The 18299-nt window shown below is 38.6% G+C and overlaps 2 protein-coding genes across 2 annotated transcripts in view; both read right to left on the reverse strand.

Annotated features, from left to right (window-relative positions):
- The window catches only part of LOC134792422 (uncharacterized), a 31758-nt gene extending 22910 nt beyond the window's left edge, over nt 1-8848 (reverse strand). The window contains exons 1-3 of the mRNA XM_063763721.1: nt 8604-8848; nt 7735-7879; nt 6938-7060 (exon numbers count right to left, since the gene is read on the reverse strand). Of these exons, the coding sequence (XP_063619791.1) occupies nt 6938-7060; nt 7735-7879; nt 8604-8635 (300 nt within the window). The 5' untranslated portion in view covers nt 8636-8848. The remainder of the gene's footprint in view (nt 1-6937; nt 7061-7734; nt 7880-8603) is intronic.
- A 4626-nt stretch (nt 8849-13474) lies between these two features.
- LOC134792385 (all trans-polyprenyl-diphosphate synthase PDSS1) overlaps nt 13475-18299 on the reverse strand; it is an 82781-nt gene continuing 77956 nt past the window's right edge. Inside the window, exons 6-8 of the mRNA XM_063763678.1 lie at nt 16893-17024; nt 15756-15950; nt 13475-15531 (exon numbers count right to left, since the gene is read on the reverse strand). Coding sequence (XP_063619748.1) covers nt 15310-15531; nt 15756-15950; nt 16893-17024 — 549 coding nt within the window. The 3' untranslated portion in view covers nt 13475-15309. The remainder of the gene's footprint in view (nt 15532-15755; nt 15951-16892; nt 17025-18299) is intronic.

Raw genomic sequence — 18299 nt, forward strand, 5'->3', positions numbered from 1 at the left:
ATTTAGAGGTGTAAATGTCTCTAGGTGTCAGAACTATAAGATTATATAGTTTATCAAGTTATCCTTAGAGATGTATAGGGTCTCCAAGAGTCAATATCCTGTATAATTAATACATTCATTAAGAGAAAAGAAACATACGAGAGCAGAATGAGGCGTCTCACTGTAATTAATTAATAAAAATAAAGTTACTAAGTATAATAGCTTGTGTTAGCTTAAACAGACCAGTCTCCACAAACAGCACCCGTTCACGAGTATGACGCGTATCTCAGCCATCGCCTCCCTCAACCTTCATTCGGGAAAGTGGCGACCCGATCAACGACGCCACCGTAAGTAAAGACTTTTAAGCGAGCATGACATGTTCAAGCTTCCGGCCTATAATAATATTAAAATAGTAATAACATGTAACAGTAAGACACGGCATTTTGTGCTCGTATGTTACATAAAAAGACAGTATAGCTTCACATAATTACTAGCCTAAGTTGACTTAGAGATGTAAAGGTCTCTAAGTGTCAGAAACATTAAAAATATAGGTATGTACAATCAAAAATAAAAATAAAATAAATAAATAAATACTTAGAGATGTATAAGGTCTCCAAGTGTCCAAAACTAAAATTAAATTAAACAATTTAATCAAGCGAGAACATCATTGTCTCATGTGTCAATTCTACTGGACACTAGCATATTTAATTCACAATGTAAAAAAAAACAATATTTATTTAGCTCTTATTATACTAATGAAATTAAGCTACCTGCTTAAAGGCATCTCTATCGTTTATAAAATCATTTACAGTGTAGTACGCCTTACTTAACAAGGAGCGCTTAATGTGCGACTTAAATTTGTGAAGTGGTAAATTCACTAAAGTCTATTTCAATAGAACTTGCTAACTATGTAAACAAACAACTTAACTTTGTTGTATCACTGTTTCTCTTTGAATTTTCACACCACCTCATCAAATACAATTGAAACCATACACATATACACTATTGAAACGGTCCGTTCCGTAAAATACACAAATATATAACTGTATCTTGGATATTTCATTAAAAGTTTAAAATGGGTTCATAAGTTAGGTTATTAGGACCTGTTGGAATGACGGTTTTGTTTCTTTTAAATTCTACAATTGTCTATGATGGGTAGTGTTGCGACTAAAGTTTGTGATATAAACCCGCTACACACTACCCAACCCACGCTCTGTACCTACCGCCGCGGTTATAAAATACATCAATACATCATTCTTAAGTACTAATTTGTCTTCTGATCGTGATTAAACAAATTAAAAATAAGTAACTACTTGTTTTTTACTTTTGGTATTTTATTATTCGATATGGTTTGACATTAGTAAAGTAGTAAGTAGGAGTCTTGCCCATCACTAGTAAATTCATCATTCAGAGACAATTTCAATATGGCGGTTTGTTTACATAGTTAGCAAGTTCTATTGAAATAGACTTTACATCAGTGGGGACTTTGTTATAAAAACGTGTACAGTTCCCGACGAAAGACGTACTAACTGCAAAAAAAATACAAATTCAAAAGTGGAGTAGTAAATTTTCTATATTTACTTTTTAAACAGTGCATTATTTACGCGGCGCTTTAAACTTTTAAATAAAATGTATATATATATATATGTCGGACCCTGACACCAGAAAGACGTATTGCAGCGTTATAGTTCATTATTTTAGACGCCTGTATAAAATCGATTAGCAATGTTGAGCTACGTATTATTTGGTTGTAACGAAATAAATAAAGTTGCGTAGAGAGTAACGCCGTCTATTGGCGCATTGTTGAAATAAAGTTGCGTAGAGAGTAACGCCATCTATTGGCGTATTGTTGAACTAAGATGACAGGTAGAAGGCTTTGGAACGTCGAGAGGTTTCTCTCGAGTGAGCGTAGGCACGAGTTGGCGTTTTTGTCGGTATGTTGGTAGACTGGTCGAGCAGGTTTGCCAACTTGACTTGAGGCGGGAGCGGAGAGGCTCCGCCGCTGGTAGTTCTTCTTGATCGGACCGCGCTAGAGATCGGACATACTCGTTAGCCAACCTCGTGCCTAACTCGCTACGTTCCTGAAGGTTTATACCTGAAGGATTATTCTGATAGCTTATAAAATCCCGCGTTCTTTAACCATTTAGCTAAGTGTTTTATTTCAAGTGTTGTTTTGATTTCTTATGTTTCATTAGAAGCTTACTTTTGTGAAATAAAGAAATGATGTGTTATGTGTTGTTTTAACTTGTTTTGAAAAGATTTGTCCCTCTGAGTTTGTTGCCGGTCCCATATAGGGCTGAATCTTCTCATGTTAGAGGCGTAGGGTTGGAGCCGGCCTAGTTTGACTTGAATAAAGATTTAAACGGTTTCTTTTTACTTTCATATCGCTCCCTTGAGTTAAACATAGCAATTAGTTCTTTTAAACATTTAGTACTGAAGTATAGTAGGCACTAGTATGGTTAACGAGTCCTAAGGTTTATTTCATGCACTGGTAGCATGGTAGCATACTGGTTTAGCTGTGAAGTAATACATCGAGATACTACCCCACGCGCCTACCGCCTTTAAGACCCTCGGTTTTCGACATCAGCAAGTGGGATAGATGCGGAGTTTCATGTATTGCTTACACAGCCACCTGGGAGCGTGGTGTATTTCCGTGTGTTTTGGTGACCTACATTCCATAATCTGGACACGTGGTAATGGTAAGCTCACGTGTCTAACCTTTATTGAAAGGTGAGTGCAATTCATTGTTATTTGGTGAGAATTATTGTGAAATTGTGATTGATGCAGTCGAGCATAGCGGTCGTTACGTGACGTCATCTCTGGGATCGTTACGTTTCTTTGTAATTAATTTTTGTAATCCATTTAAATCGAAGCGATCTTGAGTTATTTTGATTTGAAATCCATACTGTTAATTAAAACCGAGTATTAGCTATTACAACATGATACTATTTTATCGCTCACTTGTGAATCTACCCTCAATAATTGATTTTTTATAAAGATACAATTAATTTTTATAATCCATTTAAATCTAAGTGATCTTGAATTATTTTGATATGAAATCCATCTTGTTAATTACAATCAAATATCGGCTATCACGACGTGATATTATTTTATCGCTCACTTGTGAATCTACCCTCAATAATTGATTTTTTATGAAGATACAATTATTTTTTATAATCCATTTAAATCTAAGTGATCTTGAATTATTTTGAAGTGAAATCCATGTTGTTAATTACAACCAAATATCGGCTATCACGACGTGATATTATTTCATCGCTCACTTGTGCTTCTACCCTCAAAAATATTTTTTTTTTGAAAATACAATGCACCGTTAGAAATTGATCCTGCTGATTTGCCAATGCATAGGATTATGTAATACTACTTACTTACTTTACGTTACCCTGTAACGTTTAGTAATTAATAAAATTGCGACAAATTATTGCCCGTAATGCCGTGATAGATCACAAATCGTGCATACTATGGAAACATGAGCTACGCATATGAAAATTAATGTTACAGTGTGCTGCAACCTGAGCAGGGACAACTTACAGACGCCATCACACCTGTAACACAGAAGCAGCTATGCAGTATCTTCTGTGCTGGAGATTTGGAAATAAAAGGACAGGTTTCGTTCTAATTGTTTATTAGTGAAATTTATTTTCAGTGTAATGGCGAAGCATAACTTGAGCATAACAGTCTAACGTAACTAATTAGCTGTCACTTTTCGTATTGGCCCATTTTACCGTGTTACTTATTTTTGGAACACATGTTTGTTTGTTCATAGAATGAAATAAAACGCACTCATTGAAGTTTAAATTTTATTCTGAGATTTTTGAAGTCCCGTATACATTGGAAACATGTTTTTTTTTGTCTGCTACATTGCATTTAATAAACCTTTGAGTTTATCCTGCTTACATGATAAACCTGATGCCGTGCTAATGATGATTTCAGTAACAGCCAGCTATGTTAAACTACATCGTGCATCTCGCCATCTGCCGCAGCAACGGCAACGGCAAGGCGGAAAGCATCAGCCTTCGTGCTTGGGTTGGACTTCACCACCACCTTTGACTGGGACGCGTGCATCGTGCTTTATTAATCTGGTGAGCAGTTCCCATTTTGTTGGGATTATTTTGAGAGGATTTACTTCTGCATAGAAGTTTTGAGCGAGTTTCTGTTGTTAAAGCTAAAGTAGAAAGCTGAGTTTCTGTTGTTAAAGCTAAAGTAGAAAGCCGAGTTTCTGTTGTAAAAGCTAAAGTAGAAAGCTATCTTTAGTGATTTTGATCAGTGATGTTCAGTTTCAGTTGATCAGTTGACGCTGATAGTACCAATGGTTCTGAGTAACATGATTTAAAGAACCGTTTTTATTTTCTTTTTGGAATTCACTCTTAACATTGTTTTTGCTTTCGATGGACTGAAAGCTTGTACTTTCGAAGGACTGAAAGTACGCCCGATGGACTGGGCAATACTGTTTTGCTTTCGATGGACTGAAGGCACGCCCGATGGACTGGGCACTACTGTTTTGCTTTCGATGGACTGAAGGCAAGCCCGATGGACAGGGCACTACTGTTTTGCTTTCGATGGACTGAAGGCAAGCCCGATGGACTGGGCACTACTGTTTTGCTTTAGATGGACTGGGTATTGTTTAGTGACCGCATCAGAAGTGCCGGAGCATGTAAGAGGTGCACGTGGTCTGCTTTTTATGTGCAGAATGCTCTTTGCGAGGAGTAGCACTTACGCGGCTGAGATGGTTACTTCTGACGAGGGTCTGGTATCTACTGAAGGACTGGCAATGCACCGAAGGACTGGTCTTGTTTTGTTTATGTACTGTGTTCATATGAGTAAAATTGGCATTATCAAATCAGAATATTATTTGTTTTAAGATGTCTTACAAAAATTTAGATCACATATGACCAAAGATTTTTTTTTAATGCCAGATAATTTCCCCGTAAATTGATATTGATGACAATGGTAGTGATACTGTCGAGCAATGAATTGGAGCTGTTGTGATTTGTGTTTTTGATGTTTGAGATTGTTCTGTTTTCACATAAATTTGAGAGTATCCGCCAGATGGAGGCGATGATTATTGGAGTGTATCCGCTAGATAGCGGCGATGATTACTGATTATTTTTATTAAGTCGTTGCTCGATGGACTATTTTTGACTAGAAAAATGAGGATTGATTAATGACTTTGAACTATTTTTTTTGGTTTGATTGATAATAAAGTTTGACTTTAATAGTAATTTGAGAGAGACCCAAATTGTGGGTCAGGAATGACCGAGCGATGAGATACTGTGCTGAGTATTTTGTTACAGAATCAAATGCATACACCCACACACGAGGACGTGTGTAGCGCAGGACGGCCGTGTCGGACCCTGACACCAGAAAGACGTATTGCAGCGTTATAGTTCATTATTTTAGACGCCTGTATAAAATCGATTAGCAATGTTGAGCTACGTATTATTTGGTTGTAACGAAATAAATAAAGTTGCGTAGAGAGTAACGCCGTCTATTGGCGCATTGTTGAAATAAAGTTGCGTAGAGAGTAACGCCATCTATTGGCGTATTGTTGAACTAAGATGACAGGTAGAAGGCTTTGGAACGTCGAGAGGTTTCTCTCGAGTGAGCGTAGGCACGAGTTGGCGTTTTTGTCGGTATGTTGGTAGACTGGTCGAGAAGGTTTGCCAACTTGACTTGAGGCGGGAGCGGAGAGGCTCCGCCGCTGGTAGTTCTTCTTGATCGGACCGCGCTAGAGATCGGACATACTCGTTAGCCAACCTCGTGCCTAACTCGCTACGTTCCTGAAGGTTTATACCTGAAGGATTATTCTGATAGCTTATAAAATCCCGCGTTCTTTAACCATTTAGCTAAGTGTTTTATTTCAAGTGTTGTTTTGATTTCTTATGTTTCATTAGAAGCTTACTTTTGTGAAATAAAGAAATGATGTGTTATGTGTTGTTTTAACTTGTTTTGAAAAGATTTGTCCCTCTGAGTTTGTTGCCGGTCCCATATAGGGCTGAATCTTCTCATGTTAGAGGCGTAGGGTTGGAGCCGGCCTAGTTTGACTTGAATAAAGATTTAAACGGTTTCTTTTTACTTTCATATCGCTCCCTTGAGTTAAACATAGCAATTAGTTCTTTTAAACATTTAGTACTGAAGTATAGTAGGCACTAGTATGGTTAACGAGTCCTAAGGTTTATTTCATGCACTGGTAGCATGGTAGCATACTGGTTTAGCTGTGAAGTAATACATCGAGATACTACCCCACGCGCCTACCGCCTTTAAGACCCTCGGTCTTCGACATATATATATATATATATATACAGTAAAGCCGCATGCGCAATGAAATTGAAGTTATGTAAACATCAAATAAATATATGGGTGATGTCCTCCTTATTTTGTAAGTATTCACTTCAGAAACTATATACGCTTTGACACGAGTTCACAAATTAAAATGGAAGACAAATCATTGATTTAACACAAATATCTGAATATATTTTCTGTAAAAGTGCACGTTGGAACCAAACGCTTCATAACGTGTGAATAACTGATGCATTGTGTACAAAGCTGGATAACTTTGGTTTAATAGCGGTATAGAAGCTTTTGACAGCTTCTATACAAGTGTTATTCAGCGATTCAATGTGTGGGCACACACTTATACAGCTATTACATTACTGTTATTCAGTAATAAGCGGCGTGGGCTAGCCCACTTTGCGCCCAAACCTTCTGTATAACGTCTGTATAAGCGCTTATACAGACGATATACAGCTACCTTATTCAGCATACAGTACGGCATGCTCTATTATTCAAACAATATTCAGCTACTTTTGTGTTACTTGGGAAGATTCTCGTTTCATAAGCAAAATGGCGTTGTTCTCTTCGAACTCGTCGAACTGCGGGCCTAGCCAAGATCATCTCCTAACCTCATTTACACATTTAGTTGTTGAGGTGGTTGTCTTACTTTCAGTTCATCCTCGGGATAGATGCCGCAGGCGCGCAGATCCGTGCGGCGTAGGCTCCGCGGGTTGGGCGCGCCGCCACCGGCTCGGCCCCATGGCTCGTATGAAGCCAGCTCAGCTCGGGCCTACCGGCGTAAAACATACATAATTATAAATTTTAATTAAATCTTGACCTTTTTCATCGATACCGCTGGTGATTGAATAGATGAAAGTAAGTTGTTCTCTACGGTCGGCATTCAATCTGCTTGAGAATTTCCAATAACTAAGTTAATAGGCGACTAACTCACTTTACCAAGTGTAATCCATATATCTGATTTAGCAAGAATTAACTAAGTAACTCTTCAAAGTAGTTAGTCGGTCGAATCTCAAAGCAAAGATGAAGGGGCTGAATTTTCTTTTCTATGGATAGTCGTAGCTACTATGTCACTGATCACAGAAGTAACCAGAACAACAGATGCCTACAAAAATTCGTAAAGGACATTTCAATAGGTACGTAGATATTGTGCCATCTGAGCACTCTCTCTTCGCGCGCTCTTTCCGCTCCTGTGCCAACCGCTCATCTTCTACACGCGTCAGCTGCGCCAGGAACTAACCTTACCCTACAGTACCCACGTGCCAGCGTAAAACGTATTAAGCAACTTAGAATTCACCTGTCACTGTTGCTCTAACTTCTGCCTCTTCGCGCGCTCATTCTGCTCCTAACCGCTCACCCTCCCTACGTGTCAGGCGCCTCCTGCGCGAATACCGACCCTATCGTAGCGTACTCAGCTAACTTAAACACTCGAAACTTGCAACTGACCTGTCGCTGTTGCTCCAACTTTTCTCTCTTTGCGCGCTCTTTCCGGTCCTGCGCCAAACGCTCGCCCTCCAAACGAGTCAGCTGCGCGAGGCGACGCTCCCGCGCACGCCGCCGCGCCGACCCTGATGTGGGCGCGCTCAGCCTCCTGTCGACTTGAAAAGTGCTAATATTCCGGTATACGTAGATCGTTATTCTATTAGTAGGTTTAAGTTAACATTAAACAGTGCACGGAAGACGAAAATAATTGTTTATCTTTTCTCCAATTTACCAATTTTAGGTATAATCTGGAGAGGTAGGCCAAAATGGTTGCTAAGCGGGACCCACGGGACACCACAGATGGTGCAGGCTGGGGTGCAGGCGGGTGGTGGGTAAATACAAACGACGGGGTTGAGTGGAGGAAAAGAGAAAGAGACACTAAAATAGTCTCCAAACAAAAAAATAGGTAGCTACATCGGATTGTTTCCGAAAAATATTCAAAAGATTTACATCAAAAAAAGTAAAAATATTATTTAAATAAATTGGATTAGTCTTAATATTGTTACTAAATACTCAAATTAAATGAAGTAGTAATTCAGAGCTTAGGCTTACATTTCAAAGAGGGAAATTTGAGGCCCAAAAAAGAACCTCTGCTCAAAAATACTGTATTAAAAAGTTTCGGATTTTCCATGGAAATAGGCAAATAGGGCTGATGTAGCATGCAATACTTCATCATTGCTAAGCATTTTATCCTGTAAGATAAGGTGTAAACAGCTGATATCCTCTATTTCATAGAATAACATGCCAGTAACGTAATCATGAAACCTAACACCAGTACTAGGAAGTTACATCCATATTAACATAAGCCTACAACACATCGGCACTGCACCTACCTACGCAACCGCCGCGAGTGCAAAGCAAACATCAGTGAGTTTCACTAAACATGACTACAATACAATAATCGTAGTATACTATGATAGGTAATTACATGGAGGTCGGTTGTAGCCGGCCATTCGCGAGCAACTGCGGCTGAACTGAACTGAAACGACACTGAATTGGAAGGCTTGCACGCTTCAGGGAATGTTTTCATTGTTGATTTGTTGCCGTCACGAGCGTTTATGTGAATTGACGAATGTAGGACAGGTTACTATTTACTTATTTACATTACTTTCAATTTTCAAACGTGCAAAGCAAACCTGGAAAGTTATTGACTCGTATTTTTTAAAACCCCCTTTCAATATTTAACAAGAGCTATTTATGTCGTTTAATTTTCAGAAACGATTTTATACTAATTGTCATAAGTAAATTAACTTATTTTAATTTACATACAAGATATATACAGTGGTACTAAACGAAAATAATAACTAGCGTAAATTTAAAATGGGCCCTTGAGGCATTAATTGTACCAATTAAGTAATATGTTTTAATTTTAATACCTACTGTGTTACTGTTGAAAAAAAAAACATGATCTTTCTTTTAATCATTTTCAAACTGATAATTTACGTTAATTGGTAGGTATAAATAACAAACTATGATTCTTTAGTATATATAAAAACGTCAATATGGTCGCTTCTAGCGTTACCTAACATGATAAAAGATAGTAATCTAACCTTGTAATACTTTATGTTAACACTTTCCAAACATCGTTTTAAATTAAATTCGTAAACTGGCAGGTCAAAGGATACTTCTCCATACAAGTGTCATTTAAAAATTTAACTTTTCGGTTATAATATTAAACGGAAACATGCGCACTGCTGCCTTTAATTGACTTTAACAATGTTACAAAATCATTAAGGTGAGGTGGGATAAGACTATTACCGGGGCAAGACAAACACTTGTATGGAATCCTTATACAGACTGTTTTTCTTGCCCCGAACAAAATAAACTATGTTAGTCTTACCCCACCTTACCTTACTTCTAAATTAGTAGGTACCTAAATACTAAATAGGTACCTTGGTGATGTTCGTTGTACAGTTGAAAAATCAACAAGCTGGAGTTAGGTCGTAGTCAGGTGAAAAACAAACGACAACTGATTTCAAAAAAACCTTTTAAAAAGACTACTTACCTACTTCCGAAGCGCTAATTGTTCACAGAGCTATATACAAGCAATTTTTTTCACAGTCATCCTGCCAGTCACTGGCAACAATGCGGCTCGTATACAAACTTGGCGCTTTCAGCGGCCAAATTGAAAGACGCAAAACATAAATAAGTAGGTCATTCCATTGCTAAACGACATGGGCTTATGAGCGACTCGCTAAAGGGGTGTTCATACTTGTACCTACCTAATAGACGTCAGTTAAATAGTTCGGTATGGATATGGGTTATGCAGTTTTCATTAGAAGTTTTGTATCTCCCTCATATTGGAAGATGGGTAAACCCGATATGAACTTTTCGAACTGTTTGGAAACTTTCCAGAACTTGCGCGCCTGTAGGGTAACTCTTAGCTCATCTTTCGCTTGAATTCGATTTGCCAGGATTTGCCCTTCAATTGCCAGAATTACCAAACGCGAAATGCCAATTTTTTGGTACCTATTTTCGATTAGCACCCAATTGTTTTAGGATACCTTGACTTAATTACTTATCTAATCACTACACATTATAAAAGAAAGTCCCCCGCCGCCGCGTCTGTCTGTTTGTGTGTATGTTCGCTCGCGATAAAGTCAAAAACTACTAAACGGATTTACATGTGCTTTTCACCTGTCAATAGAGTTATTCTTAAGGAAGTATAATTGATTAAGGTTTTGTGTAACCTGTGCGAAGCCGCCGGTCGTTAGTATAAGTACGAGTATAAATACCTATTCGCTTGAGCTAAAACACGAAAACTAGTGTAGGTAATGAATTCTATACATACACGCATGAAACGCGAATAAAAAAATAGGAAACGGATAAGGGAAAATAGTAAAGATGACTTATGGGTAAAAGGGAGCATATTTAAATTAGACCTTAACAATGTCTTTACTTGTCGGCTAAAGGATGACTCACGTAAGACCGCGCCGTGGCCGGGCCGGAGCTTCCGGAGCTTCGTTTTCTATGGAAAGCACCACGTGATCAGCCGTATAACGTGAGTCATCCTTAATAGTCTTAATAGGTACCAGTACCTACCAAGATACCTACTTAATAAAATATTCAACCTATTGAAAAGAAAGTCTGTATAACCCTTGCGTGCTTGGACTTAACAAGACCGAGGAAAAATTACCCTTAAAAAGCAGCAAGGTCAAATAGTTTATTGTTAATCGATAAGTAATCAAACCATCATTGCTAATATATCTCGTAGGTACAGTCGCGAATTTACATACGGTGATGGCGCGCTATGAATCGGATTTTATTTTGGCTTGTTTATATGCGGGATCACAAGCAAGATATATTAGTATCAGTTTAAGCAATCAGTACAAACTAGTAGATATATAATTATTATATTAGATTTTCTTTATATTTACACGAACTACGCCCACCTCAGCTTAAAAGTTCTTATACCCTAATTCAAATTAAATTAATTAATTATTAAAATACCATAGGTACCTACTCTGACTAGGGGCTATTCATAAATTACGTCATTTCAAATTAGGGGGGGGGGGGTCTGGACATCGGATGACGGTAGCATGAAGTAGGAGGAAATGGGGTCATTTGAAGCATGATTTAACGTTAATCTTTAAATATCGCCTCTCCCGCACGTTAACTAAAAGCTTTAAGACATTTAAAACTCATTGAGCAAACAAGTGAGCGTTGTGTTTGCCGCTAAGTTGAATAGAGGCGTCTCTAAGCGGAATATGAGTAGGTACGTCGGAAGCCGGTGTTGCTCGAAGGAAGGTAGGTACCCAGGTACACAACTACACACTAAAAATTACAGTAGTATAAACGTTGCTCAGAAACTTCTTCAAGGTGATTTCGATTTTGCTGTATTGTAATAAGGTTTCAAACAAGTTTTTTTATTGGAGTAGAGAGGTATATTCTGTCACTGAAGCATGTAGAGGGTGATTATTTCCAACGCCTTAAAGAACAATGACAGCTAGTTGTGTATCGACAAACGCCAATCGAAAAATAAAAAGCCAAACATATTGGGTGTCTAGTACCTACTTATTTGGATTCAAAGCTATAAGGTGATAGTTGAGATATTCTTGAACATTTTTAGCCATATACAGTACCTACCTAAGTACCTATGGCAAATTTCGTTTAGACAGAAATTTTCTTTGCATCTAAATCTAGATCTAGATATACCAAACACCCGTATACCGGTCCGGCCAAGACAATACTTGCTAAGCAAAAGGAACGACAGACCAGGACTTCATGTAATTTTTCAGTAGGCTCAGGCCGAGCTAGCGGTACCGGGCGCGAGCATCGATCGAGGCCATTCGCAACGGTATCATTGCACTCGTATTCCTGCATATTTCGCGGCAGTATTAAAACGTACGAGTTCATGTATCTGGATTATTTGGCAAGGCCGTTCGCTATCGAAACGAAATCTAATGCAGAGTCCCCACGACAGGCCTGTCGATACAGCGTGTATTTCAGATACGACCACAATATTCTAAGGGTACCCAACTAATACCCAGTTCGTATAGATCTAAATTAACTTACTTTCATCTGGGGGCCCGGTAGTGCCCCCGCCAAGATAAGCCAAGCGAAGCGCAAGAGCATTACCCTTTGTGTCCCATAAAGTTTTAAGTCATAATGTAGGTATTGTTTGTCATATTATCGTTAGTCATAAAACTGAAACCGTTAACTTTTCAGGATTTTCGTAAGGTTTTTTTATTCTATAGATAGGTTATTAGGTTAGGTTTGTTTTATGGCAATGCTGAAAAGTTACGCGTTTCTGAGAAAAACCAATTATGACTAACGAAAATTCGGACAAACAATACATTATGACTTAAAACTATTTGGGAAACAATAGAGACCCGGGCACTACCTGTACCTACCTTCAAACCCCTCATAACTTGGGATTGAATTATAACAGATAAACGAAATTCTCGGGATCGGGATCTTATTAAACATTAAGTTTGAATTGCTTACAATTCAAACATCATGTTTAATAAGATCCCGATAATTGTATACTAATACACACAACAAAAAAATCTAAAGATTTGAACTCCCCCCCCCAACTCCTCAAACTAGGGGATGGAAGTTCAAGATGTGAAGAAGGCTATAAAATGGTTAAAGATTACCGAAAGGAATAATTTTAGGGCACGATCGCAATACGTACAGCGAGCTGCAAAAATGCAAGGCCACATTTTTCCGTTTAGCTGATAAAGCAAAAGTTGGGGAATCAGTAGGACCACAATAGTAATATAGGTACCTACTAATTTATACATAAAATATCTGGGAGACCGAGATTTGCTCGGAAAATAAAAACTCCAAAAATGCGCGTTTTCCCAGAGATAAGTACCTAACTAGATTGATTTTTCGACCTCGAAAACCCCTATATACAATAGCAAATTTCATCGAAATCGTTAGAGCCGTTTTGGAGATCCCCGAAATATATAGGTATACCTATAAATAAATATACAAGAATTGCTAGCTTACAGGTATAAGATTAATCGATTTATAAGAAAACACAATTCCCCCAACGAGGGCGCCACTGGACGGTCGATGCAGTCTTGACAGTTTATGTACTACCAACCACCAAGCAAAACTTTTTTTTACGTTTTTATATGACAATAACAACGTAAATGTTGATCAGTTGCCCTTAGTTACCATAGTAGGTACAGGACTTTGTCACAACAAACCTCTCCTATATTAGATTTCAATTGTTCCAATAAATAAAACAAGATTCTGTAACTAATGTTTATAATAAAAATTATTCATGATTTTCATTTTACAGAGTATTCATATTTACAAACGGTTTTAACTACGTACACATCTACAATATTATAAATAAAGTTCATTGACTCCCGTTTAACATATAATGTACAAAAAACATACAACTCCATATCCGTTTATTGTATTCGCTGACATAATGACTAAAATTATTTCACTAATAATTTTAGATTAACAAATTAACATTGCAACATATAATTTTTATATCGCTAATGATTACAATATGTAATATTTTATATTAAACAGAAATTTATCTGCTTACGCAATAATATAATTTTAATAAAATTGAACATCAAAAATTATTTAGTCCAGCCATGTACGCTTTCAATAAGATTAGGCCGCGGATTTTAACTCCGTATAGACAAATAGTATTTAAATGTTTCACTTTTATTAAAAATATTACAATGTTCGGGACCTAATTGTTCATTTCCGTAACATATTTCTACCTCCGTCTATCTTATACATCTATACCTGTGGGCGCAAAGGACAGCACGTGTCGCCGCGCCCGTTTCTTATTTAAGTCATCATGTCGGCCTTACACTACTGTTACTTCTTTAAGTGACTAATATTTTGTTAACTAACAAGAACCTACTGAAGATTTATAAAATACTGCGCTCTTGTGCCCGTGGGTTCTTTATAACCTCAAAATAACAAACCCACTGTAGCACTGAGTGATACTCAGTTGCATTATTTACAAAATATTTAATCTAAGTAGCGAATAGCATTTAAACAAGACAAATTTGCCTATATGTTACCGTGCGGCCGGATGAAGCTTACAATTTAATACTAAATCGAACATACAGTGTACACGTATTCTAGTATGCACACTAAGAAATTGAGGTAATTGGTTTTGAAGATAAAACGGGTAACTTATCCAATGACTCTCAGTATTTACACAGTATATAATATAATAGCGAAAGGATTGGACGGCAATCGTAACAGACGTTCGAACGAGTCCTACTGAAATGTTTGTGCTGATGCGGACCCGGCGATCCAAGTACCTTCACCCTACGCTACCGGAGAAGAGAATTGCACAAATAAGAACTAGGGGAATGAAACAGTCGAGCGTTCTACAACAAACATAACGTACTGTACAATATCGCGCCAATAAAAACTGTGTGTTTTCGTGAAACGTATCGTATTCAAAACATTGAGCATTCACTATCGTACATTATGTACAACCGTATTTGGTAACAAGTCACACACACTCACTCCTACCAAAGTCATATTGTCGCAGATAGTTTACGGTGTTAAATATTTTCATAGAAAACTATCTTAAAATAAATCAGGTCACACAAGTGAGAGATACATAGGTACTCTTACATACAGAAAGGTATAATGTATATATACATACAAAAATAATATAAAAAAGATAAGTTTCGACGTCGATCGCCGATCGATCATTCCAGTATGACAATACATTCTAAATACTATAATGTATAGGTAATGTATACTGAATATAATTCGCTATATATAATAATTTATCAGGGCACATCGTGTTAAGTCGACGTAAAAATATCTTCGATAATATCTAGCCGTATGTCGGCTTCCACTAGTCCACATTCACTCCGCGGGAGGCCCGCTCGAGGCTCGAGTCGCGTTCAAAACGCAGACGATGCCGCGTTTCGAGTCCCGGCCCCTTTTCAGAGTACTCTTAGGAGACGGCCCAAGACTACTCGGAAAACCGAAGCCGAAACGCGAGCGGACGCTCGCCGTTTTTAAAGTACTCTTAGGTTCCGGACGATCCAAAGACTACTATGAAAACCGTCTCACTCGTACGGGGCGGGGTTATTTGATCCGGTTGAGCACTAGGTCGGTGGTGAGCACGAGCCCCTTCTGGTAGACGGAGTCGGCGAGCTCCTGCGCGAGGCGCGCCGCCTGCAGCCCGTGCTTGCGCGCGAGGAAGCGCGTCTGCTCGAGCCCGCGCGACTGGTGCACGAGCTCGAACGCCTTCTCCACGTCGCCCGGCTCGCCGAAGCGCCGCATGATCATCGGGTTCAGCTCCGGGTACTGCAAATATAAATCATGTATAACATACCATACCGACCGTGAGTGTCGGAAGAAAGGGGAAGCTTTATCCGGCAATGGAAGACGGAATAGATAAGCTTAACGATTCATGAAACTCGATTGCTGGCGCTATCGGGCCCGATTCTTAATTTAAGTTATTCCAAGACCCACTCAAACAAACAAAAAGAGTCACTTCGCGTTTTTGCGAGACTGACATACGAAATTACCTTTTCGCAAGCGAAGAGAACGGGCGCAGTGGCCAGCCCGAGCTTGAGGTCGGCGGCCGTGGGCTTGCCCATGGCCTGCGCCGACGACACGAAGTCCAGCATGTCGTCCACCAGCTGGAAGGACAGCCCGATGTTGCGGCCGTACTGGAACGCTAGCTCGCATGTGCTCTCGTCCGCGCCGCTTAGCAGAGCCACCTGGGACAACAAATGTGGTAACATTAACTATTGCAATTGCAGATTATCCCTCTTATTCGTTAAACTTAGCAAACCTGTTCAAAATTATTTGGTCTCTTTCTAACAGACACAAATGGAGCAAACGATTATCAATAGCTTTTTAGATTTGTAAGACATTTATGAATAACGTCTACGCAGAGACAATTGTACTGCAGAATGCCGATAAAAGCTAATTTTAAAAGATCGCGGTTTCAAGAATCCCCTCCGTTGAAGTTGAAAAGGACCACCATCAGCTTTTATCAAAAAGACCATTCTTTCACATCATTCTCTTTCATGACCGCTGAATGAGGATTATTACGAGTAAATAGAGAATGCGGAAATACCACAGACAATTTGACGCCCACCACCCACCATTAGAGCCCCACAAAAAACCCAAGTCACCCTTTTATCTTTATTGCTTGTTATTATTTGTAGCAAGCTTTATTTCTTAAACTTCATAAATTTCCGGTAACTATTCCATAAAAAGGTAATAACCAAATTCTTCTTTATTTGCCCAAGCGTTATTAAGTAATGCACAAAAATCTATGAACAGTTCTCTTCTTCAGTAACGTTAACCCAGCATTACTCTGGAATGACGTATGATGAGCTAGTACTCGGTGGCTGGTAGATGGAGCTAGTAGTAGTACCACAGATGGAGCTAGCAGTAGTGACACAAGACTCTGGATCCGCTTCCCTACTTTCTCTCCTCCACTTTAGACGATCCTGGATTTACTGTTGGGTACGTTAATCTTCGAAACCAGCGGACTAACGAATAGTTTCTAATGTTCAATACATAAATCATAAAACGGTCCATCTTATTAATGAGAGGTCTGTTGTGGCGGTAAGTGTCGATTATCAATGGGATGAAAACAAGCTGAGGATAAATAAAAAATAGGATAATTATTATAATACGATAATAGTTACCGCTTTGACGGAGTTGGCGATGAGCGAGGCCGTTTTCCTGTATGTCTTGGTGAGGTAATGTGCGAACCGTTCGTTCTCAGTCTCCTTGCTGCCCAGTTGCATGAACTCGCCTTGTACCAGGTCTGTCACCACCTGGAATAACACCGCATCTTTTGTTAGCTACAGCACAGGACAATTAATTCATATTATTTGATGACACATGGGCGGAGGTCGGAGGATCATGAGTTGGAGTCAAAACAAGCGTGTGCTTTTTATGGCGTATATTGGGAAAGTGAGTACATTACAAATTCGCTATCCCAAATTAATTATTATTAAGTAATTACAGCGCCACCTATGGATTGTCTCTGGAACTACATACCCTTGGATGCGTAACATATCGATTATCATAAGCTATCTAGGGCTCTATAAAGTGTATAAAAGGTCAGATAGATGGCGATGTTAACGCAAGTTAACATTATTTCTTACAGAATGGACAGGCTCCACTCCATCATGAATAGAATTTCTTCACCCCGTGGCGACAGATTGCCTACAGATCGATAGGATCGATAGGATAATGTCTTATTAGCATCGAGATGACGCAAAGTTGAAAATGACAGTGTGTTGGGTCATGTCACAAGTTTTTTGTTGAAATAATAAACTTTTTGTTGCTATGGTTACACCAAAATATTTTCAACTGATTTTCCTAGGAAGTTACAAACACATTGATGAGTGTACAAACATGTCTTGCGCACAGTATAACACGTTCTGTGCCATGTTCGCCCTGTGGCTACTGCAGTCACGATATATCTCCTCCCCTCGCGTGTTATCACTCAAGGATACAGAGCTCTCAGAATAGAGTTAAGAGTACATTAGCACCAAACATTAAACTATGTTAAACTTTTAACATGTACAAAAGAAATATCTAATTAGAGTGACATCTAGTGATTCACTAAGAACACACTAGAGGGCATGGTCCATGTATTACACAGATAGCCGATGTGGTTCCTTTCGGACTACGTAGTCAATGGTGTTTACTACTACTTTTACTATAGGAAATCAGATAGATGGCGCTATGCACAGCTGTTAACGTAACTTTGTATAGATATTAACAGCAGGTATAGTCTGGCAAACCAATTCAGTCACTAGAAAAAGGCGGCAAATTTGAAAAATGACAATTTCTCATACAAATTTGGAACGTCGCGTTTTTATGTTTGACACATAACATAACATTTATTATGTTATTGTTTCTCAAGACACCTATTTTATACTTATAGTTATGCCACCGATGCATACCATCACGTACCCACTGTCTATTTTTACGTCAACAAATATTAAACCCTGAACGTTATAAGTTTACGCAATTTAATTAGTTTCATGGTTTGCATTTTAATTGGAGTAATTAATTTACGTTTGCGTAACAGTCGTAAC

The sequence above is a fragment of the Cydia splendana genome, chromosome 7 (assembly GCF_910591565.1).
Source record: "Cydia splendana chromosome 7, ilCydSple1.2, whole genome shotgun sequence".
Lineage (NCBI taxonomy): Eukaryota > Metazoa > Arthropoda > Insecta > Lepidoptera > Tortricidae > Cydia > Cydia splendana.